We start from the raw sequence: 26,360 nt of genomic DNA, 5'->3' as shown, positions 1-26,360 counted from the left end.
AACTTTGTTTAATGTTTATTGATTTAATTTGAGTTTTTTGTTATACAAAAAGTCAAATACATACAAAAATAAACATAACGTAATTTACATAACATGAATTATCATTTCTTTTATTGCCAACAAAACTGTAAAATCGAAAAATAAGAATTCATAATTTAATTAGCGTAGATAAATGTTGTCAATATTAATCAAAATCGACAAGTCTCAATAAAACTCGTGACATAGATGTACAGTATTTTCAACCATAATGTTTAGTATTGAAAACGATACTTTGTTTCTTGTTAATCTTTGCTAAGCACGTTGACATGAGACTGAGCAAATGAGTCGCGTTCTGAGAAAACTGGGCATAATGCATGTGCGAAAAGTGTCGTCCCAGATTAGCCTGTGCAGTCCGCACAGTCTAATCAGGGACGACACTTTCCGCTTTTATGACATTTTTCGTTTAAATGAAGTATCTTCTTAGCAAAAATCCAATTTAGGCGGAAAGTGTCGTCCCTGATTAGCCTGTGCGGACTGCACAGGGTAATCTGGGACGAAACTTTACGCACATACATTATGCTCAGTTTTCTCAAAACACGACTCGTGACATAGATGTACAGTATTTTCATCCATAATGTTTAGTATTGAAAACGATACTTTGTTTCTTGTTAATCTTTGCTAAGCACGTTGACATGAGACTGAGCAAATGAGTCGCGTTCTGAGAAAACTGGGCATAATGCATGTGCGAAAAGTGTCGTCCCAGATTAGCCTGTGCAGTCCGCACAGTCTAATCAGGGACGACACTTTCCGCTTTTATGACATTTTTCGTTTAAATGAAGTATCTTCTTAGCAAAAATCCAATTTAGGCGGAAAGTGTCGTCCCTGATTAGCCTGTGCGGACTGCACAGGGTAATCTGGGACGAAACTTTACGCACATGCATTATGCTCAGTTTTCTCAAAACACGACTCAATAGTCATCCAAATACTAGTAGTTAACAACAATTGTTCACTTTTATATATTTAGTTACGCCAGATATCTCGTATTTTTATGTATTCAATGCGAGAATACATGCTGTTACTTAAATGACACTACTCCCTTTATTATCTTACCCCAATATGCATTTTGCTTATTTGAATAAATGTACAGCAAACAGCTTAGTAATTCTCACAATATAATTATCGTCTTTGAATCCGTGATAAGTTATCTACAAGAATATAACATAATAATCATAAACACAACCATGTATAACACGATTCGAAAGATGCTTTTTTTAATAATGCTTCTATACTGTTGATTACGAACGAAATATGCATGTAAAACATGTTTGATTTACTTCATGCTAGTACATTTTTGAAAACAAATTATAATTATGTTTACAAATGGTTTTGAAATAATTAAAATGTTCAACATATTAAGGACTTTATCAAAATAAACGTGTACACTATGAATGTAATGAGTTTGAATAAATAGAACATATACAAACATGTTCATAGATGTATGCATATTTTATATGCGTGAAATACGACTTCAGCTGAAAATTCGTATATGACCATTGTAACATTTTAACATTGAACACAATAAAATCACATTTTTCAATAACAGAAGCACAACATAGCATCGTAGCAACACTGAAAAAATATATCACAGGTAGCTTACCTAAAATACATAAATAAACTTATAAAATATTTATCAAGCTATATACATATCTGAGACGCGTCATGCGAAAATGGATCTTACGCCAAATGCGGACGCGGAAGCCCCTGACCTAACTACGCGATTGCGAAGGCTTGTCTAGAGCTATGCTGGCCTCACATCTCATAAGACCCCATTTCGCATGACGCGGATCAATGAATGTCCACAATTTTGCACAACATTTAAATTTGAGCAACAGTTAAAAATGGAAAACTTATGTAGTATGGCATCATTGTTTCTCAAAAGGCACTTGGTAAAGTCATTCATTTGGCATTTCTCGCTTCGACGGAGCAGAATGTTCACTAAGTATTATAAGTTCTATCGTACTGGTTACCATCGCGTCTGCAATGTCCCAAAGAACGCGAACCATAATAGGACGATCTGTATATTCTCACCCGGTGGATAGTTGTCTTGTACCGAATATTGCATTGTTTGTTCAGCAGGCAAGTGACCGGACATGTCATACCAGTGTCATTCCAAGAATATGGTCTCTTTAGCGGACGTGACGAGATATGCAACGACGGTATTATCGCATGAAGTTCGGACGCTACTGAGCACGTGACCGGATATGCTTAACTCCCGGCGTGGCTGCTTTTTACGAGACACGTTCAGTCAGGTCGGGAATATTCCTGTCCTCAACAGGCTTCGAGCTGACGAAATGTAAATAACCAACAAACCAGAAACAGTATATATTAGAAAACCAGCGAACGTTCCATCACTTTGGGAACCAGCCCATATAAAGCACAATGTCAAAAATGATTGGAAGCCCGTTTGTCAATATGAACACATGACAATAGATTAAAACCCTTGGAAATGTCATCTATTGGTTCTCAACCTATCTTGAACAAACCGAAATATGTTACTCCGGCTTCTCCCTGGGCAAGGAGTTGGATTTTAGAGACTTTAACATAGATCAGATCGCCCTTATTGAGTTGGACTGAGGCGCCGACGTAGCTCGTGTACCGTCCGTAGTCTTTCTTCTGTTCCCAGCACTGTGTGACGTCACTTCGCAACAGTTCCTGGTCGCCCAAGGGATAGATGACGTTGTAACGGTAGACGGAGTGGAACAGCGACTGCGAGCGATCCTGCGGATCAAGCAGCGTGTCTTGCTGGTCTTGCTTGTAGTAGATGAGGAAACCGACCTGACTGTACAGGAAGTAGCGGCCGGACTCCGGAATGACTAGGGAATGGTTGTCATGGGAGAGCTGTATGTTGGTGAGGTGAGTTCCAGGCGCGACCGGGCCGATACTCCAATTCCGGATCGGAACGTCTCCGACTGGAAGAAAAAATAACACTTCTACTGAATATCTGAGACAAAACAATATCGTGTTGCACTTTCGTCTATATCTATATAAGCTGCTTTGAGGTGTCAGGACTTCCTCATTTAATTAAAGCATACTATATGTATTAAGCGACTTTTTTCAAACGATAGTTGATTGTCCTTCAAACTAATTTCGTTCTATTCTATTGAAAATAAAGATTGAAATAAAATCCGTGAAACCATTATTCTTTAAGATATTTATTACAGATATTACCGAATATTGACGCATACATTACTGGTTTTCCAGTTAAAATGTTGAAATAAGAAACGTGATAACCGGGAAGTGTGAAATCGATAGAATCAAAGGGTATTTTAATGTCGTCGTGGTGCAATTTTAATGTTTCGCGTTTAACAAATCAGGTAGTTATCTTGAAAGCTTACTCGTCAGGTTTAAATTAATGATACCTCATGTAAATTCAGACATTCGCTAGCTTAACCCATTAATGCCTAGCATCTAGAAAAAAGGCCTTGGCAAACAGCGTAGACCCAGATGAGACGCCGCACTGTTTGCTTAAATGAATTTCTGTACGAAATATTCTAAATATAGAAATAAATATACTAGGCATCCCTAATTTTGGAAAAATGATCAAATTTTGAAGGAGGGGGAGTCTACTAGGCATAAATAGGTTAATAAAGCACAGTGTTCCCCGATAAAGTTACGTGTATTGTAACCTCACCTAGATTTGACGGCTGCGTCCCGGCCTGCAGGTGCGCTGATATGTTGCCGAATGAGTTACCATTTGTGGGAATGGACGGAGAGCCAGCAGTACCGGAAGGATTGCACAATGCAGACGGCTTGGTCTCCGAGTTGATTAACTCTATTGAAAGATTTTTTTTGTTTTATGTTCAAATGAATTGATTAGAAATACAACCATAAGCAAAGAAATTACGTAACACTTCTAATCACTAGCATATTATGTAAATAATAATTAAATTAAGGTTTAATAATTCAATTTGGTAGCATTTGTGCAATTTATATGGAAATTGACCATTTTAACAATAAGAAATGTTCTGCATTTAAAGTAAGGTTGATATACTATAATAGATGCATTTGAAAATCTTTAGATATTTTACCTTGAGCACATTTTTCCTCCTGCTTTCTTTTTGCGAACTGTAAAAGAAAACAGTATTGTCTATTAGTATATGAGTCTTGTTCTGAGAAAACTGGGCTTAATGCATGTGCTTAAAGTGTCATCCCAGACTAGCCTGTGCAGTCCGCACAGGCTAATCAGGGACGACACTTTCCGCCTAAACTTGATTTTCGGTAAGGATTGACTTCCTTGAAACTAAAAATACCATAAAAGCGGAAAGTGTCGTCCCTGATTAGCCTGTGCGGACTGCACATGCTAATCTGGGTCGACACTTTACGCATATGCTAAATACAGAGCGATCGTCTTGATACACAAAATAATGCGCATGTAAATGTCATTCTTGTAAAAACAAACAAAACTTACCAAATTCAGGAACACTGACGTTTGGTGAGACGTTTTTGCACAGCAAATGTGATGCCCGTCTTCATCGCGTTTCAGAAGCTCATCGAGTCCCGGTGTATTTTCCGGGAATGGCCCCAACGAAAGATCCGCACACGGCAGACACAAATTCGATCGATCTTCCGCCTTCGCAAGCGCACTGCGCAAAGTCTCGGTCGTCGTGAGCAGGTTTGAAATCGTGACTTGGTGACGGATGTTCATGATCAGGGCGGCAAAAGATACAACGCAGCAAAGAATAACAAGCAGTCCAACAATAATAATCGACATTCTCGAGGTTATCGACAATTTCCCCTTCGACGGCGCTGCCTCTTCAGCTTCATTTAACTGGTTATGGTGACTGCCCGAGCTGTCACGTGATGTTGAAAAGTTCTTACGTTTCTCCTTGAGGTTATTTTCCACCTGATCATCGCGTGGCCCGTTGTGACCTGTAAATAATGGATACATTTGCACGGGGTAGATTTGAGGACTGTGGTGGGGTGAGTGTAGGCCTACATCCGACCGGAAGTGGTCAGGGGAGTGGAACGAAGACGAGCTCATGCGTGGTTGAATCTTTTCAAACTTCCGGTGACCATGTGGTTCTCCGTGGGATAATTGCAAATTTAATGGCTCTGAAAAATAGTAAACTCTTGATCAAAATGATGTTTTAAGCTTATTTAGTTATAAAGCTTGTATGTATGTGATTGCAGTGTTTAACTAGTCCTGAAAATTAAAGTGCGTTATATTTTAATCTGCAAAGCATGTTTCTTTCTCAAAACATTTGCAAAAAAACAGCTATAATAAGTGATACGCTGCTGTGTTATTTCATTAGACCTTAGTTACATTATCTCGTTAAATCGAAGCAATTTTTCGTTAAACACAATCCCGGCAAGGTAACATAATAATACATTATCCAAATCCTCAAGTTTTAAAATGTCGAAGATTTGTTTCAATTTGAAGTTATTTGGAAAGTTTATGCTTATTCTCTACTATCTATATTTAAATATGCATGATACCCATGTAAGTAAAAGGACAGTTTAGGAATGAACAACGAAATAGCTGTTGTTATACAAGCTTTTTGCTAAAACTTTATACAGTACTTTTATTTATTGTTTTAAATATGATCACGTTGGTAATGTTCGTATACCCCACGCTGTTATCAAATTTCACTTCATTAAATAACAATACATTCAATACAATTTGATAAGCGTTCGAATGTAAGTGCAAATGTATTTTTAGAGATTTTCTGAAAGTTGGAAAAAGAAGCGAGTTATTAAAAGCGTTGTGACATAATGACATAATCCAATAATTGAGATCAGTTGAAACCTTGACACGAATTGCAAAAACTTTACATGTTCAATTTTTAATTGTAAATAATAATGACTTCTAATATGTGTGTAAGCCATACCACTATTTCGTCTTTCACTTTTAAAGATTGAAATTAAAGAAATAAAAGCCGTGCAAAATAAATAAAGTAAAAATTATAACATGTCAAGATACAACGGATCGCATTCAAAGTTTCGGAAAACTAATTTATTTCCTTAAAAAACACTGGATTATTTTGTAATAATATAACAATGTCGCAATGTTGAAAATTTAATTAAACAAAAAGCGTATTTTCTCCGCGTTTTGTGAACTCCTAAAACTGTTTATAGTTTAATGATACTGCATCTTAAAATATAATTGTCATAACTTTATTAAAACTAACAATATACACCGATGCAGCATTCTGCAACTATTTATGTACATGTCTAGTTCGGCTAATTGCTGCGCAACAAGTACGACTAAAACACGTATTGCAATTTTTCTATCAAGCGTTTCATAGTGTACAAAAAGAAAATAAACAGCTTCGTACTATGCAACCTCGTAAACACCGTCCCTAAAGATTCACAATAAAAATATTACTTAATGTACATCCACAAGCGTTTAAAATTTATAAAGAAATACCAAAATAATCGCTAAAAATATTTCACCTGTGTGAACTAGAGAGTACATTTTAAAAGGCAGAGTAGCTCGTGCATTAAGCATTACTCAACACACTTAATGTAGCTAGATAAACAATGTTATCATTCAATACAAATAACAGGTATTTATACAGTATACAATTTATATACTACAACCGTTATCCCGAATCGAAACTATTCATTATCAGTTGTTACTATATATAAATTGTTTAGTCGGGAGGGAAATTTTGCTCTTATCGAAGATGAGCTAAATTAACCGCATTGTCTCGCTTTAAACTGATATCCGTAAAAACTGATTTTACATTCCGCATAGCTGCACGCCTTATTCGATTTAAGAAAACCAATTCGCGAACGTCAATTAAAAGCGAATAACGTTTTTGCTTACACGTTGATTCTGACGTTTATTCCATTAATTAAACCATTTATGCCTAGTGGACTCTCCCATCCTTCTAAATTGGATCAATTTATTTCCAAAATAAGGGATGTGTAGTATATTTATTTCTATATTAAGAATATTTTTTACAGAAATTCCTTTAAGCAAACAGCGCAGACCCTGATGAGACGCCGCATCATGCGGCGTCTCATCTGGGTCTACGCTGTTTGCAAAACCCTTTTTTCTAGACGCTAGGCATAACTGGGTTAAAACGATATGTCTATTTAAGCAACCATGTCCTATCTTATAAAAGCTAAATTTAAGTTACACTTTCGTTTCAAAACGACTGTAAATGCTGTTAAAAATGTGTTGTTTTTTTGTTAATGTGTTTTGGGAATTAAATACATCATCATGCGACACATACCTACGATAAGAAAATAATTCCGGTAATTAAATAGACTTGTCTACATATTTTCGTATTTTTCTTAAATTATGGTAAAAGGAATTTACTGTACACAACTTTAATATATGGAATATTTTTTAATTATTGAAAGAACACAGATATAATAAATGTGTCAAACTGTTACTCAAAGAAATAATCGTTGTTTGCGATTTGCTTCTACTCATGTTTCTCCTAATTTTAATTATGATTCAAATATGCATGTTAACTACCTGTGGTCTCTAATGAAAGCAATTAGTCAATGTTCTAACTGTTAATATGTTCATAAAACTGCACATTACCACAAATGATACCCGTTTGCATCAAGAATTACTATCAAAATACAACCTGCAGGCAAGATTTCCATACATTCGGATCGTGTTATGACGGCGAGCGCAAGAAAAATAGGAAAACGACACATCGCCATATCAGACAATGCACACTTCTGAGTCTGTACAAGACTATACATAAACTATGGCTTTCTGCGTAAGAACCCTTATCGCTGTAATTGGTTAATTGCTTCACGAATCCGGCTCTTAGTTTTTTTGCATTTGCACCCTTATCACTAATGGTAAATCCCCCGTCGTTCATTTGAGCATTGTTCTGAGAAAACTGGGCTTAATGCATGTGCTTAAAGTGTCGTCCCAGATTAGCCTGTGCAGTCCGCACAGGCTAATCAGGGACGACACTTTCCGCCTAAACTTGATTTTCGGTATGGAGGGACTTCATTGAAACTTAAAATACCATAAAGGCGGAAAGTGTCGTCCCTGATTAGCCTGTGCGGACTGCAAAGGCTAATCTGGGACGACACTGTACGCACATGCATTAAGCCCAGTTTTCTCAGAACGCGGCTCGTTTATTCCGTTATCGTGATCGTCGTAATCTTATAAATGTTCAGTAGTCATGCAATGTTTAAATTTTCATTAACCATTTGCATGCTGGAAAATTTGTCTTCTGCTTAAATGTCGTCTGCTGAATTTTTATAATTAGCTTTTTCTTCTAAAAAAAATACTATCAGAATAGCACACAGTTTGGATCCTGATGAGACGCCACGTTCTGTAGCGTCTCGTCTGGATCCAAACTGTTTGCAAAGGCCTTAAAAATTCGGTTCCAGCACTGAAAGAGTAAAGCTTTCTTTCTGTCAAAAACGCGCACTTTCCGGTGCGGTCTAACGTAAAGTAGCTACCGGAGGCCTTTGGTTGCATTTGACGCATAATTGATTTAATTATTTATTACAGAAACTACATGTATTTTGTTATAAAAGATTTATCCCTTTCATCCGATAAATAACTTGTGTACGAGTTACTAGTATTCGTACACACATTTAGGAGTATACACGGTACTTTGCCAATAAGTCATGTTCATTTTGATGAATAGAACGGAGACTCAATAAGTTTTTATTAGTTTACTCCTATTTTGTTCAGCTCAATAACATTTAAAGCTCAGTAACATCTAAAGCCAACGTCTTATTGTAACGCCCTCGGTCCATATTCAGGGTAAAACAAGTACTTGGCGTCTATGGGGATATCAAAAGAACGCTCCAACACTGGAGATCGAACCAGAGACATCCCGCTAGTCGCTAGGCGGACACCTTGTCCACTACGTCACTTCGAAAAATTAATTAGATGGGCGTTTGAAAATAAAAACCTGCAATACAATTCAAATGGGCATATTTTACGAAAAATTATTTGGGTAAAAAAAAATTAAATATGAATTGATGGATTTATAACGTAAACTTAAACCTTATTTTTTATTCCATATTTTATACATAAGAAAAAAATCCATATTTACAGAGAAACGCGGAGTGGATGCAGCGTTTAATTTCGTTAACGTGAAACGGTGACCCGATCTCGATATTGCTAACATACACAACCAAATCAGATGCTGTTGCCCTTGATATGGTTAGTATGTTTAATAAGGGACGACACTTTTCGCTTTTAAGGTATTTTTCGTTTAAAGGAAGTCCCTTCTTACCGAAAATCATGTTAAGGCGGATAGTGTCGTCCCTGATTAGCCTGTGTGGACTGCATAGGTTAATCTGGGATGACACTTTACGCACATGCATTAAGCCCAGATTTCTCAGAACGCGACTCAATTGGTAACTTGTAAAATACGTTGAACTCAGTCCGAACGCGGTAAGTACGTGGGACACTGCGTAAGTTCTTATTAATAATAGAATTAAATAAAAGTTGATTAGAACATAACGATTATGTTAAAAAAGACATACCAGAGCAGTCACTTAAAGAGCAATCGATAAAACATACACACTATAAAAATTAATACAATTTAAATGAAAGTAAAGTATTAGAAAACTGAAAGTAGGCAACACATATGTAATATGTAAGAAAATATAAAAAGTAAAACACCAACCTAATTCCTCTTTCAGTCCCCGTACACAATTATCCATGTTTAAGTGTAAGTATTCGTCACCTTCAAGTTGTATTCATGAATCGTTACTAGTATATTTCACAGATATTACACGCATAACGGATTTACAACTTCATAGACAAAACGAAGGGGAATACCATATCGAACCCACCTTTACGAGCATGTAATCGACTATTTTTAAACCTATAGACCGGACTTCCTCATTCGCGTAAATCTACAGGTAAAATAAATACATCTCCCTGGCGTTAATCCCCCACTATGCTACTCGAAGATTTGAGTTTAAGCTGACATGTCGTTTTAAATAATACAGAGGAAATGTAACCTTTTCTTTGTATTTGCCGGTACGGAGTGACTCAGATTAAGTGGTGCATTTTATCATAAAAGCTATCATCGGAAGTAGGTAAATCTATTGGTTAGGAAAACCGCAAAACTGACTCAGACATTTCCTGTGGTCAGGAAACCTCGTAAGTCGTCGCATCTTGACCGAGTAACCGTTGTCATTAACGATGACCCGTGGTCCATTTTCACGATTTAAAACTTTTATGACTTAAATTGCAATATTAAAGTCCATTTTTTGCAAACTCCGATCATTTTTATGTCCAAAGAGGGTTCGAATACGTTAATCTGACATGTTTGCGAATATTCCAGTATAATGTGTAATAAAGAAATAAAAAACAATCACACAAAAAATATTATGAAAAAACTTTCCAGATTCATTTTTAAATTACTGATACATATCCTTGCAATTTAAAATAAAATAAAAAAAATAATCATCCTTGATCGTATTTTAAGCTGGTGACATAACAGTTTATAAATAATCTAAATGCAAAACGTTTTTTTGTTGTAAACTTTCCATTACCAAATCACCATCAAATACCAAAGACTACAGATCAATCAATGTATGACTGTTTGCTATTTATAGACACACACAACAACGTTTTCTAGTCATTTATAATCAGTCAAGTTTTGTCGTATACTCCATTCAGCGGCAGGTCATATTATTTATAGCTGATATTGCATGTGCGAATAGAGAGAAAGTAACAACAGTATGTAACAGTAATATTTAAAGTAGTGGAAAAAACTATGGTAGTGAAATAGCAGAAGTAGCAGAAGAAGTAGTATTAGTTGTTGCAGAAGAAGAAGAAGGAAAAGAAGAAGACGAACAAGAAGAAGAAGAATAAGAAGAAAAAAGGAGTAGTAGAAGTAGTAGTAGAAGCAGCAGCAGCAGCAGCAGGAGTAGTAGTAGTAGTAGAAGTAGTAGTAGTATGAGAAGAAGTAGAAGCACAGCAGCAGCAGCAGCAGTAGTAGTAGTAAAAGTAGTAGTAGTAGTTGTTGTAGTAGTAGTAAAAGTAGTAGTAGTAGTAGTAGTAGTAGTAATAGTAGTAGTAGTAGTAGTAGTAGTAGTAGAAGTAGTAGTAGTAGTAGTAGTAGTAGTAGTAGTAGTAGTAGTAGTAGTAGTAGTAGTAGTAGTAGTAGTAGTAGTAGTAGTAGTAGTAGTAATATAGAAGTAGTAGTAGTAGTAGTAGTAGTAGTAGTAGTAGTAGTAGTAGTAGTAGTAGTAGTAGTAGTAGTAGTAGTAGTAGTAGTAGAGTATTATTATTATTAGTAGTAGTAGTAGTAGTAGTAGTAGTATTAGTAGTAGTAGTAGTAGTAGTAGTAGTAGTAGTAGTAGTAGTAGTAGTAGTAGTAGAAGTAGTAGTAGTAGTAGTAGTAGTAGTAGTAGTAGTAGTAGTAGTAGTAGTAGTAGTAGTAGTAGTAGTAGTAGTACTAGTAGTAGTAGTAGTAGTAGTAGTACTAGTACTAGTAGTAGTAGTAGTAGTAGTAGTAGTAGTGAAAGCAGCAGCAGCAGCAGTAGTAGTAGTAGTAGTAGTGGTAGTAGTAGTAGTAGTAGTAGTAGTAGTAGTAGTAGTAGTAATAGTAGTAGTAGTAGTAGTAGTAGTAGTAGTAGTAGTAGTAGTAGTAGTAGTAGTAGTAGTAGTAGTAGTAGTAGTAGTAGTAGTAGTAGTAGTAGAAGTAGTAGTAGTAGTAGTAGTAGTAGTAGTAGTAGTAGTAGTAGTAGTAGTAGTAGTAGTAGTAGTTATAGTAGTAGTGGTAGTAGAAGTAGTAGAAGCAGCAGCAGTAGCAGTAGTAGTAGTAAAAGAAGTAGTAGTTGTTGTTGTTGCTACTGCTGCTTTTTGGGAAAAAAATGTAGGTAGACGGTTCAAATAGAACTAAATAATATGCTATTTGTTTCGCATGCGTAAAATAAACACCCGACACCATCATCATTATTTAACGCGTATTATTAACATGAAACAAAATCCACTAACCACTATTAATTGATTAAGTTTATTGGTCGAGGGACAATACATTGATTGATTTGAAACCGTACTTTTCATGACATGCATGAAGATCAAATACGGTAAGGGTCCATACCCGTGAGATCTTTTAGAGGGTAAGGGTCCATTTATAATCTTATATATATATATAAACTCATAACTCATTATCTCCACATGCAATATAATATTGCTTTTAAAGTGTTTACTTGAGTCACTGACATTAGCAATCTTTAGCACTTTCATGTAGGTCATATTTCATTACATTCTTTTGTATTAAAAGTCTTAGGTGTATTTTAATTTTAAACGTTCACACGTTTTACTGTCATTTTATGCGAAGTTTCACCATGCGGCTGTTTATGATGTATACTGTATTTTCGGTTACCCGTTCTTAGAAGAGATCAATACATTTCCTGGAGCATCGCTCATTTTACTGATTTTGGATGAATTGAAAACTATGTCGGTTATTGATGCATTATTGCCTCAACTTATTAATGCTTTCTGGTTACCTATGTCGGTTATTGATGCACAATTGCTTTTATAAATAACAAATACTTATAAATTAATACAAAAGATATGTAGATTATGTAAAAGTTAATCTATCTGACCCACTGAGAATGTGACTCTTAGGTTAACCATTATAGGATATTACATATAGTTGACATTAAATCGTAATCTACGATAGCGATTTACGCACATGCTAAAATTAAACGAACTGCTGATAAGCGGGCATGGTTTAAATATGCAATATGAATCATATCCTACTACCCAAGTCCGATTACCCAATTATATGATAAAACCACTTCCTTGTCCTATACTTTTAAATGTGTTACGTAGTGTTTTGACATGCAGACAATCTGCTGTCACCAGGTCAATCGTGTTTGTATACAAATGTTATCGAAAAGGTCAAGGCTCAAGGCTGCCAACAATTAATGATAACAAATACGGTTACAAATTGTCTCAACTGATAAGATACCTTACATTTTGCTCCTATTGCTCGTGACACAAATTTAATGTCGTATATAAATAACATAAATATTATAGATATAGTATTCATATACTAGTCCCAGTATTATTAATCAGTTGAAAGTCGACCACATGTTTCAGTTGCGATGATAACATTATGATAAAATATTAAATGCTTACACACATTATCAGTGTATTACAAACGTTGATAAACAACTGCTTCATAAAGAACATGTATACTATTTTACAATCCACTTTTCTATACATATACATAAGAAATACCTAGCATGCGGATGGCAAATAGGTGACAGATTAAACGATCAATAAATATAAGCATTAATATTTACAGTTAACCTTGCTGAATTGATAACTCATAGAAGAGTGTATTATGGCACAGTGTCTCTTAATGGGCTTAATTTACACAAGCGACCTCAATAGAAACTAACCTTCTGAATATTGTATTTACCAAATACTGGTAAAATAGCGCAAGTAACAGTACTTAAACAAGGCGACACAGCAAACCAGTGAGACAATGATAGCAATCAACAGCGTAACCACCAGAAACGTACTTATTTTGTAGCACTAAAGGGGCCGTCCAACAAATTGGTAAATTGACAAAATTAAAAAAGTAGTTTCAGATTCGCAAATTTTCGTTTGCGTTATGATATTTTTGAGGAAATAGTAATACTGACCATTTACCATGCTCTTAAATATCAATAGTTCGAGCCCTATTGAGGGTGACTTTTTTTACTTTTTTAAATTGTATTCTTGTTTTTTTACTGGAGAATTTTAGGCAAAATGTTTAAATTTATCAATATAAAGCATTCAATGACATGCTTCAATACATGCCAAAATCTGTTGGACGGCCCCTTTAAGTCCTCGGGGAGCTAGTGCATTCAGAATGTGGGCTATATATAGTAATCTAAAAAATCTCCTTTTCGGCATCACTACGGCGTTGATTTTTTTAATTACTCTTAAAGTTTGTTACTTAATTTCATTGCACTCGATATACTACAGTGTACAATAGGCTGACATAATTATCGCTGACCTACCTTGCATTTATTCCACAATTATGGCAATTTGAAATTACTTTGACTTTAAATGCTCAAAAAGGAAATAATATTGTAACGCATATTTATTCTTTAATATTCAATAACGCATCCAAGCTCTGCATTTCAACGTAGTATTAAAACAGGGTAAAATGTGTGCTTTAATTACAGAAAGTTGGGTTGTTTTTTGCGCATTTAGCGTTTATATAAACATAACATTGTTGTGGTATAATTAATAACAAAATGAAAATTAACATTACTATATAGTCTTTGGGCATTCTTATAAACTTATGTGCATTTTTGTTGTAACATTACTTTATACACATTAAATGCAAACATTGTTGTCTCCTTAATACGTTATAAGCCGTTTATATAGCGGAACAACGTTTGATCAAATTATTCTTAACAAGTGTGTATACTTCCATCTAAAAATAGTTTTGCTTTAACTACACAAAATCTGATGACGATTCATATATTTTTTTTATTTAAATTAATAATATATATTTTATGTAATGAATTTTATATAAAACAGCAACTCTTTTCATCACGATCTACCGGTAAACAAAATAATTGCATGAATCATACTTAGTGTTAAATTAGTTTGTTTCTCAAACAATTAAATGAAAATAAGGAACACAAATTTACACAGAAACACATTATTTTCTCGTTCAGAAAGTGGATCAGAAGGAAAGATAATATCTTAAACCATACCTAAGTTTGGTGTCCTTTTAAAAATACAAACTTTCTTCCAATTTTCAGTCATGCTTGCAATTTCCTTATACGAATACATCATGATTATAAATAAATTGCTAATATTAAAACCACCGTAATGAGTTTGGACGTGAAAATTATAAGCCCATGTATTTTGAAATACGTTTCCATGTTGAATACTTATAACGTTTTACTTCGTTCGCAAGTACATGAAGTTGTTTTTAGTTGTTTTCGAATAATTTAATACACCTTTAAGAACATCTCCGTGTAGTTTAATGCTAAGAATAATGTTTTAAATCATCTTTGTAAAGTTTTATTTGATCTATTTGCTTTACTGCATTTTGCAATTTCAGTTCTAATTTCATTTTTAAACATGTACTATTAAAGGGATCTTTTCACGCTTTGGTAAATTGACAAAATTGAAAAAAGTTGTTTCAGATTCGTAATTTTTCGTTTTAGTTATGATATTTGTGAGGAAACAGTAATACTGAACATTAACCATGCTCTAATATAGCCATTATATGCATCTTTTGACGATTTTAAAACCTAAAAATTATAAAGCGTTGCAACGCGAAACGATTGAATAATTTGGAGAGTTCTGTTTTTGTCGTTAAATTTTGTGAAACTACGAAGATTGCTTATATAAGGTATAAAATACGTCAAGAATGTGTACTCGGCGGAATAGCTCAGTAGGCTAGAGCGTTTTTACTTCAGGACTCTGGCAGGACTCCAGGGGTCACTGGTTCGAAACCTGCCCAGGGCAATGTTCTTTTCCTTTTTTTAATTTTTTTCTTGATTTTTTACTGGAGCTTTTACGATCCAATGTTTACATTTATCAATATAAAGCATTAAATGAATAAGTTAAAAAAATGCCAAAATCTGTGAAAAGGCCCCTTTAAGGCTATACCATAATGTAGGTATAATGTCTCGCCTCAAATAACTTCCATTCAGCATCTCATTTGGCCTGTTTGTGCATGCGCCCATTTCAAATGCCCTATCGTTTCGCCTCCACTTCTTAAGATATCAATCTTAACAACTACTTAACAAATAAAGCAGCCCTACCTCTGTTAATCTTTCCAAACGGCGGGAAAATCACAACTGTTGGACTTTTCGGACTGCCGCAGTCGCCGGATGCCACCGTGTACTTCATTGTCGTCTGTCTTTCAGCTCTCAAAAATATACTCTTCCTGTGACCTTGTGATTCACGTCTGAACTTTTGTTTGGCGCCCTTGGTTCAAAATCTGGCTCTGTAACAGACGTTACTTTTTTAGTTGCCGCCTATGCGAATTCCATGATATTTACAAAAGTTTCAGCCCACTTATACTTTTACATTCAATTTACGCAGTCTAAATTTGGTCTCAATAGCGTGGCAGTTGAAGTATCCATTCATTCATCGGCTGCGATCTATCTTACTACTAATTACAGAGCCTATGTTCGGCCAAGTAGCCATTTCCCGCTTGCGGTTTTCCGGAAGGAGGGACTTTTAAGAGAAAAATCCGTAATTATTTCCGAATCGAATTCATTTGAACAATGATGGTTCGATATTGCGGAAACAGAAAGTAGTAAACAGAATGTCAAACAAGTTAAATGTCACGCCTGGCACAGGTTCGAATAGACCACATCAGTCAACAACGTCGGGCAACAACAGAACCGCTCGCGCGACAGGAATGCGCCAAAAATGTAAGCAAACGAAATGAGACCTGAGTTATGTAAGAGCATCTCCCACAACGGGAAATTGCGTATTAATCCGCGCGTTTGACCCTGAAATAGTAATGTTATTACTTTATTTACACTCAACTATGTTTAAATAGACGCAATTGTTGTCAATTGTTGCATTATATTTAGACTTTCTGTCCCATTCGTATTGCAGCCGTTCCCAAATCCTACTAATATTTTGTATATTATACGCAATAACCCATATCATGCGTTCGTGCCTGTTGTTACTATTTCGGTCGTTTATATCAGCACCTAACAATATTTTGATTCAATTGCCCAATAAAATCACAAGCTAGAGACTTTCAGATATAATAATCTTTGTATGAAAATCGTAATTGATAAAGGGGAACCCCCGGAGTTGCTTAAATAGCACACGGTTAATGGTAAAGCGTACACATATAGTTTGCTTCAGGTAACTAGAGTTACGTTAAATAAATGGCCCTACCCTAAAAGAATTATAGAATTCGTCAAAACATTTCTGTTATTGAACAACTTGTTTTAGACTGACTGATATTTTAGTTCAATAAGTGTTATTTTAAATAGACACCTTAGTTATGCTTACAGTTTAAAAATCATAAAGTTGGCTTTTATGGATCAAGTAGTCTAAACATAACTACAAAGCCTACGAGCCCATGTGACACCGACTTGCTACACACAAACGTTAGCCATAAGGAAAATAATATATCAGCCTTGATTTGGCTAAATTTAATGTCTGATTGATGGACATTGGTCGGCGAGCTGAACTAATGGCCCAAAAGACGAATTTTAAGTTGCAAGAGAGTAGTGTTCGTGAAAACGGATAAACCGATGCCTATTTTTGCTCAAAAACCATAATATATCTATGTAATAATTTGAGCCGTGTTCTGAGAAAACTGGGCAGAATGCTTGTGCGTAAAGTGTCGTCCCAGATTAGCCTGTGCAGTCCGCACAGGCTAAGCAGGGGCGAAACTTTCCGCCTTAACTTGATTTTTTGGTAAGGAGGGACTTCCTTGAAACTAAAAATACCATAAAAGCGGAATGTGTCGTCCCTGATTAGCCTGTGCGGACTGCACAGGCAAATCTGGGACGACACTTTACGCACATGCATTAAGTCCAGTTTTCTCAGAACACGACTCATATGATTATTTCTGGAAACTCCAACGCATCGCTTTAGACACGCATCTTATCACGATATACACGCATCAGTTAATCAGATAATAAGCTCATGATCGCTGTTTATCGACCAATAAACAACTTATGTCGATCTAATGCGTGCCTGTTAAACCCTTATTTCTACGCATTAAAAATCTCGTTATAAAACTTCAGTGATTTTGATTCGATACTATTTGCACATGGAGTAGCTCATCCGACGTCCGAAATAAATAGTTTTGATCATTTTCTACGTAAACCAGGCATTGAACAGTAACACAAAAGAGTAAATGGGTCTTGAAATTCAAATAACCAAATTTTTAGGTTCAGCCAAAAATTGCGTCTATAGGGTCAGTAGTCAAGCAGATGGTCTTAACCCGTCACAAATCTTTAATTTGAAGGATTGGCATGACGGCATTGAAAAGCCTATATCCCCCAAAAATAATGGGAAAAAAACGTTTCTAATGAACATCCGATTAAATTAGAAAGACGGATTGAACAATCATAACGATTTGGTTTGTATTTATTACCGAAAGGTTGCTGTGAACAGGATAGCTTGTTATCCCGTTGGAGTATATCGAGCAAGTCTACTAGGATCGTACCAAGCGCCAATAGTGTACATTCTATTCGCACCGAGCGCTTTCGTTTACTTTTCAGTGGATTTTTTGTGGAATAAAAGTAATAAACTTCCTGTGCACATGGCGCTCTCTTACAATGCAATATGTATTGCCGATTGACAGGGTCGTTTGTTAATTTTTATGAAGAGTAACATGTATCTATAATAATTGGTAATTGTTTTGTCACGATTCTGTATCTGTTTATTCTATGACAGAACATCGAAACTCGTGTACTGAATCAAACATCAACATGTATGTCTGTGGCTCAGTAAACGACATCTAACAACGGATATTGAATACCAAAATGTTGTTCAAATGCTAAACCCATGTACGCCTAGCGTCTAGAAAAAGGCCTTTGCAAACAGCGTAGACCCAGATGAGACGCCGCATGATGCGGCGTCTCACCAGGGTCTGCGCTGTTTGCTGAAAGGAATTTCTGTAAGACATATTCTAAATATATATAAAAAAACTAGACATCCCCAATTTTGGAAATAAATTGATCCAATTTAAAAGGATGGGAGAGTCCACTAGGCATAAATGAGTTAAGTAGTTGATTGACCTGACTATTATTTTCACGCCGTCGAATACTATTTACACAAACTTGTATTTCACTGTAAGCGAAACACTTGTTTTGAGAACGTAATTTTTATAAGAACATTCTGGTCAGGACCCTATCCGATAATGAGACCATGAACCTTGAAAAGACGTCATAGAACACAGGGTAACTCCTGACCAGGATGCGCGGATGAGCAGGATGGGCTGGCGCTACGCTAGAGGCATATGACATAAGACCCTTTTTCGCATGGCGCGGATCATTACGGATTAAAAATAGCATCCGGATCTCTTAACTATCGACCACTTACATTTATAAGAGGATCACCATGAAGTAATTCAGAAAGGTCAAATACGTAAAAGAAAATAAGTGAGGGTGGGCGTATTTCAATATGACTCTTCGCTATCTTCATTTCAGCGAAACACGAAGATCGTTTGTAGTATGCCTTGATGAGATTAATCGCTTTGTTGTTTATTAACGGATTCTGTTCTGTTTGATAAATACGGATTTAATTTGAAGTACTTTAGAAACTATCCCTGTTAAATAATTTGCTTATTGAAATGCACTTTATTTATTGTATACGTTTACAAATATTACTTTCCCAGACTGTAGGCTGTTGAAAGTCAACGTTATATTAATCAGTACTACGTACTTTAATAAGCTTAAAACGCTTAACGACCCATACACAATCACTTGCGAAAAATACTTGAAAACAATTCACGAATAACTACTTCTTTCCTTAGTTGCAATTTTGCAAAATTAACATGTAACACTCTTTTTCCGTTACATTATATCACGTTCACGAATGCGGCAGCATTTCAGAATATACTGACAGATGTGTCAGGTTTGTGACTTACAACGGTGACTTGCACGACCTGAGTCACTCACTGTACAGCAATGTTTTCACGACATCTGCATGATGTATGCCTGCAAGAATGCTACGCCTTGTTGTCAACGCAAGCACATACGCCCTTGACATATGTATCCTCTGTCGCGTTCTAAAAAAAACTGGGCATAATGCATGTGCGTAAAGTGTCATCCCAGATTAGCATGTGCAGTCCGCACAGGCTAATCAGGGAAGACACTTTCCGCCTTAATTGGATTTTTGCTAAGAAGAGACTTCATTTAAACGAACACGTCATAAAAGCGTAAAGTGTCGTCCCTGATTAGCCTGTGCGGATTGCACAGGCTAATATGGGACGACACTTTACGCACATGCATTAAGCCCAGTTTTCTAAGAACGCGACTCATATGTATCCTGGTGTCGCATATCAAATTAAACGATGATCAGATTGAAAATTTAATATTATTGTAATAATTATTTAAGAATAATAACAACCTACTCATGCAAGAAACCACATGATGTACGTATATCGAAGTCGTATATAAAAACAATAAAGATAAAAACCCAGCTATACTTCAGAATATTATATCTTAAGCTAACATTATACATGTACATTTCTCAAACTGGACACTGAATTTGGCTTCCGGTATTTTTTTTAAGTTATTACTTAGGCAAACCTAACATAATTATGATCACGGTACTTTGCGATCGAATGAAGCATGAAAATGTTACTGAACACAGACCGGTAACTTTGCAATTCAAGTCTTAATGTGTATTTTCAACTATAGATTCAGTATAGTCAGTATTCACTGACACCGCAGTTTGCATTCGATCATTTCTAGAGGGAGGAAGCGTAACACGTGAGTACCACCCATTGACGTTGACGTACTAAAAATATATAACAAATTTCCTATCGCCGTGAGGCAAGAAAGAAACAACCCGGACACATCATTTATGCAATCAAGAAGTATAAATTATACTCAGTGGTTGAACATATTAAGGCGTTAGCAATTATCTAACGTCTCGATCACAGGGGCTGCCCTGAGGTCATAAATGGGGGCGTGGGGGTTGGGGGATTTTGTGTTACAGATACGAAAGCTAACGAACATTATAACACTATTTTGATAAAACTATTTGCATGATGGCAAGGCATAATATTTTTGTATACAAAAGAAACCTTCATGAAATCGAATCTGAAGTTACAAATTTCACTTGTACTTTCAAAAATTGAAAACAAAATTCGGAGTGCAAACCAAAACACTGCGGAACCAAATACGGAAAACGTACCATAAACAAAACTGAACGACATATTAATTATTTTCATTAAATGCTGTACGGAAAGAACTTGCTGTTCAGAACGAATTTAATGACATGCAACCTTTGCCAATGAGTCAATGCAAGTCCATGGAGCACGGTCTTATGCACACATTTCTGCGGTGATAGAATGTACTCTGTACCCGACACATCAAACACTTAACGATAATACCACCATCAGTAGTCAACAGTAAAATATCATCTTGCTTTAGTAAGCAAGTCCAACAAGAAAGAAAATGCAATGTTTCAAACAGCTCCTCGGTGTCATAACGCAATAAGTGCGTATACTTTTTACTTCAGATGTTGCTGTAGGGGGACCAAATTGATTGGAAGTTTGCGGTAAGGAATGCACCAAGGAGGCTGGTAGAAACATCTCGGTGCACCAGGTGGGAGTCTCGCCGCAGACAACGAGCGGGGAATTTCTGTTGTGTATTTTGTTATGAACGCTAGTACTATAATCGATAGTAATTATGCATAGAGAATAAACTCATATCGAAAGAAAGTTAATAAGTGCAAACTATCTTCGGCTTTGTAAGCGATACGTTTCTTCATAAGCAAGCTGCGTTCATATGTAAAAGTTTATTGTAGTGTTACCAAACTCCAAAGATTTGTTATGAACCTTAAGTTTGCTTATTCTCCCGTTATAAGAAATATTTAAATCAGTTGAAATAAAGATGTAATCGTGAGTAAAGCGCGTGCGGTAGTGAAAAAACGGTACCCTACACAATATTACTTACCAGCGAATCACCAAACAGCATGCTATATTTAAAAGCCGTATAGATCCATCGTATCGTTAAATTATAAGTCTTGTATATGTGAGAGTGTTTTATAAAATGATTATCCGATGGCAAAAATTACATGACTTATAAAGAGCCGATGTAAGTCATTAAATGATAAGATGCTAAAACGGATGATACCAATCAAATAAGCATTTTCTTTATTCACTTAAGAACTATGCAAATTGTATAACATGTGGCAAATGACTAACCGAAACCATCAAGAAATATGGAAATAAATGTAATACATTATATTCAAAGCATGAGACACAACTGCAGCTGTGTACCATTAAAATGATCAAAGATCGTCATAAAAAGACATAAGTCATTGGACGAAACATATGATTTGCCATTTCTATTTCGGACTTTTTTATTTCCATTTTGAATGCAGTACAATTTCGAATTGTAATAACGAATGTAAATAAAGTCTAATTTGTTAACAATATTTTTTTTTCGTACAATTAAAATTCAATTTCATGACCTAAAGCTAAACGCGCAATGTGCCGATTCAAAGGATTAATAAAACAAAATTAATGAATATAAACAGTTCATTTTGTCATTTTAATTATATGGAATAGAAAATTTGATACGAACACATGAATACGTCTGGATACATGATTTGCAGCTACAGTAATGTTTTGAACACTATAACCACAAAAAAATAAATAATAATAACGCGCACGATTTACACATAAAACATCAGCTCGCTACTTTTACGTATGCGTCATACACGTGTCTCGCCTTACATCGGGAAGGTGAACTACCTATGTATGCACCTCTAGACCTCTAGACACGCTCGACTGACTGCTGTGGTTTAAAGGGCGCGTTACTACCGCAAACTACGTTCATAAACGTTCAGAGCATCGTGATACTGGTAGATTTAATCGACGAATAACGCGAGTATTTTTGTTTTAAAATTTATGAAAAATATTATTCCATGAACATTTCGAAATTTTGATAGATCCACTAGACATTTTTGGAATGCGCACACGTTCGAGTTATGGTTACGTGAAGTCTCCTAAAAAGTTTCCTCACTTAATGAAGCATAATTTACCGCCTTAAATCCAATCACATTTGGTAATAGACGTGTAAATGCATACCTATAGCCAAGAAGTGTTAACTACTTTCGAAAATAGAATCTATGCACAAAGCAATCACATAACTTGAAGACTTCTACTCAAGTTGCCCATATGACGGTTTCTTTCAACATATACTAGCACTTCGAAAGACTCGATCATTTCTTGCAATAAATAAATCATGTTTCGGTAAAGATCTTACAATTCACACAATTGCAAGATTTATATTCTAGTAGCCGTGCTTTTAATAAGTTTTTTTTTTAATTCGTACATTTTGTATCACGTGTTTGTATATAATATTCTTATCAATTTGACATTTGATTTTTTAATAGAAAAACATGTAAAGGGTTCATAAGATGTAGACCGAACAGCCGGAAAAGACTATAGAATACACTAGTAAACTATTAATTAGAAAAAATATATGGGCCGTGCTCTATGAAAAGGGGGTTTAATGTATGTGCGTAAAGTGTCGTCCAAGATTAGCCTGTGCATTCCACACAGGCTAATCAGGGCCGACACTTTCCGCTTTTATAATATTTTTCGTTTAAAGAAAGTCTATTCTTAGAAAAAATCCAGTTTAGGCAGAAAGTGTCTTCCCTGATTAGCCTGTGCGGACTGCACAGGTTAATCTGGGACGACACTTAACGCACATGCATTAAACCCCATTTTCACAGAGCACGTGTCATATGTTTGATGTAAAATGTCGCCATTCGTTATAATTGGATTCGCAGTTACTAGTTATCTATCATGGACTTATTCAATCGAATGTTCATATATTATGCGTGAATATCGACCAAAAAGCGCACGTTTCAACTCCAAGTATTATATAATTATGTATTTGCTAGATATTGTGCAATGGGCACCTGCTTACACCAGCAAGGTTTATTTTAAAAGGGAGATCACAGCGTTTCGTCGATTGGGATGCAAGTCAATAATAGGTTACGTACCTTTCCTTTGTAAACACTTAAAATAGTATCTTCACTCGGTTTAAATTGCTTTGTTGTTGCGACTTTTATAGGGACTTGTTCACACTGTGGAAAAATGTGAAAATGTCCTAGATTCAATAAAAGAATGCATACACTGTACTCAAACAAGCGAAATAACCATAATGATTCAGAAAAAAAATGTTAGGAAAATAGTTAATGAATCTTCATCAAAAGAAGTCGGGGAAGCGTTTGCTAAGCTTTTCATTTGTGAATCGGAAAATATGTGTATTAGAGACAAAGCGTTTAAAATAAGAGTCAAATATCAAAAGCATTCCTAGCCATATAGTAGTGATAGCGCGTTCGATTTCGATTCAAAGGTCAACGGTTCGAATCCCGCCAGGACAGGCAATATTTTTAATCAAGTTTTACTCAACTTTCTTTGTTTTCTATTATTATTATTATTATTAATAGTATTATTATTATTATTATTATTATTATTATTATTATTATTATTGAAGACCATTTCAAATATTTTATATTGGCTAGTTAAAACATTTAATGACGATTTCAAACATGCGACTTTTTTAACAAGTCCCTTTTAAACAACTTACATGCAAGACTGTACGTACATACAGTCTTAAGTCATTCTTAACTTCAATTTGTACTTCACAGCATTTTAAAAACAAATGTGTCTCTGAAAAAATCGTGATTCTAACAAATGTGTTATATTATGCAAAATTTTGTAATCAACATCGTTTTTTAATAAACAGTACACCTGGAAGTGTATATTGTGCAACAAATTTCCCGAGAATAAAAATAATAAACATATTATATTTGCATATTCAAATTCAAAACGATGATTCACAACGTAAACATCTATTTCTTTTCGTTTAATGTAACAAGATTTTCAATTTTGGAAGTATCCTTTACCTGCGGTGTTGGTTTGCCGACACGATACAAGTTACAAGGTACTAGATAATGAAACGAGAAACTGTATTATTAATCGGTTATTATTGGTGAAATAAACCATTTTAGTGATCAGTGAACTTATGTGTACTTGTCGATGGTATAATATCTAGTTGAATCATGGAATGATTTACGCGCTGTCGCAAGTGAAAGTTATGCGCTTCCGATAGATATTTTATAACGCCAGGTGGACTGTGAAAGAAAAACTATTTATGTGACGCATAACTAAGAATGTAATGTAGAAACCAGTCATTGAGTTTATTGATGATTGTCAACGAATCAAAAGTCTCTATCATAAAATATTTAGATGACTCCTAATTATATAATGAAACTATATTTACTGACTAATTCCACTAGACATAAATTTATAGCCACGCCTGCTGGTTCTTTGCCAAAGAGTTTATTGTCAGTAGATGGAATTTTGCAGGCATGTGCTTCTATTTACTAAAACACCATGATTGGTCAACCCGAACAATGATTTACAACTGTCTGCGGGTGAATTATGCATGTAACGATAAGGAAATGACTACTCTTGTGAAAGCATTTTCTACTTAACTGACTGAGTGTATCTTGTGGTGTTTCGATGAATGGAAACACCATTGTATACATGTATAGGGAAGTAACATTAAAACATATAGAATTTATTAATACGGAAAAGAAATATTATAATGAAAACATACAACAATGTTTACAAAACACATGTCGATGTTTGATGAAAATTAAATAAATGTTTATCCTTATGCATTTTATAAACTTGATCTTTTAGAACATTATGATGTAATGGTATGCGGCAACAGAATAATACTTTATATAACAATCATACTGCCACTGTGTACGTCTCACAAGTAAATCAAAAGCCTAAATATTGTTATGGTGTTAATTTAACTATTTTAATTCCATTCATATTGTATCATTCAATGAAGTATATATTTTGTATTATTATGTACGATATGCGTTAATTTTCTGGATTAGGCAGACATATTAATTATCAATAAATAATATTCTTCATGTACCTTTTATTACAAAATCATTAAATACAACGTACCGATCTAGTCCACCTGAAATCCTTAGACACAAGTGAATTATTTTCCTTAAATTTGTTAAATATTATGCACACAAAATGTCCGCATTGCCAAACACACGCAAGCTAACCACTCAAGAGTTCGTCACTGGTGGACAGAAACTGTGCGACACTCTCGAACAAATTAAACATCCTCTTGACGTGTTCACGCCTATGGTCTACATCATATATCCTCTAGCACTTGGCGGGGATCGCTTAATCTGTACAACCATTAATTAACCTTTTGTTCTCGTCTTTTTTTAAGGTTGCAACTGGCAGATGAATGGGGTTATTTTTATCCAACGCGTAAGTTTCTGCGTATTTGGAGACCGAAACCAAATATGTTCAGGGACAGATGAAAAGAATGGCACGACAACAGCAACGAATTCACGATTAACAGTAACGAAATCCATTAAATTGACTGTGGAAAATACGATATTGCAATGTGCAGATGTACAATCGCGTTGATAGGCATCATTGTTACCAAACCTTTTTGCAATTCAGTATGAACGTGTCGAAAATCAGGTACACGCGAATATTTGTGAGCTCGTTTCACAATGGAAAATTAGTATCTATATGAATAAACATCAGTTACATTTTTGATCATGTGTTATGGACTTCTGTTCCTTTAAAACCATTTAATTATTTACGTCTGGAAATAAAACCTTGTTGTATAGAATATGAGCTGGCATAGTTTTACATTCAATTTAAACAAAGCAT

The 26,360-nt window shown here is 35.2% G+C and overlaps 1 protein-coding gene across 7 annotated transcripts; it reads right to left on the bottom strand.

Annotated features, from left to right (window-relative positions):
- Positions 1 to 25,758, bottom strand: LOC127834716 (uncharacterized). Of its 7 annotated transcripts, none has more exons than XM_052360737.1 (6): positions 25,626 to 25,758; positions 15,727 to 15,911; positions 4,448 to 5,091; positions 4,068 to 4,104; positions 3,671 to 3,811; positions 1 to 2,948 (listed from the first exon to the last, which is right to left on the bottom strand). In XM_052360737.1, the coding sequence occupies exons 2-6, from the start codon at positions 15,812 to 15,814 to the stop codon at positions 2,503 to 2,505; spliced, it is 1,356 nt and encodes a 451-aa protein (XP_052216697.1). In that variant the 5' UTR covers positions 15,815 to 15,911; positions 25,626 to 25,758; the 3' UTR covers positions 1 to 2,502. The 7 variants fall into 7 exon arrangements, with proteins under 7 accessions (XP_052216697.1, XP_052216699.1, XP_052216696.1 ...); XM_052360739.1 differs by lacking the exons at positions 15,727 to 15,911; positions 25,626 to 25,758 and adding exons at positions 9,606 to 9,665; positions 10,483 to 10,501; XM_052360736.1 differs by lacking the exons at positions 15,727 to 15,911; positions 25,626 to 25,758 and adding exons at positions 9,606 to 9,665; positions 10,059 to 10,374.
- Positions 25,759 to 26,360: the final 602 nt, after the last annotated feature.

Source organism: Dreissena polymorpha, chromosome 6, assembly GCF_020536995.1.
Source record: "Dreissena polymorpha isolate Duluth1 chromosome 6, UMN_Dpol_1.0, whole genome shotgun sequence".
NCBI classification, from domain to species: domain Eukaryota; kingdom Metazoa; phylum Mollusca; class Bivalvia; order Myida; family Dreissenidae; genus Dreissena; species Dreissena polymorpha.
The sequence above is the reverse complement of the archived record's forward strand: the minus strand, read 5'-3'. Positions and strand labels throughout refer to the sequence as shown.

Coding starts and splice junctions, on each gene's coding strand:
- LOC127834716 (XM_052360736.1), bottom strand. CDS start 10,101: ATGCGACGACTTACGAGGTTTCCTGACCACAGGAAATGTCTGA. Junction 5,092..9,605: donor GGGACTGAAAGAGGAATTAG/GTTGGTGTTTTA, acceptor ACTATTTTTCAG/AGCCATTAAATTTGCAATTA. Junction 2,949..3,670: donor GACGCAGCCGTCAAATCTAG/GTGAGGTTACAA, acceptor TTTTTCTTCCAG/TCGGAGACGTTCCGATCCGG.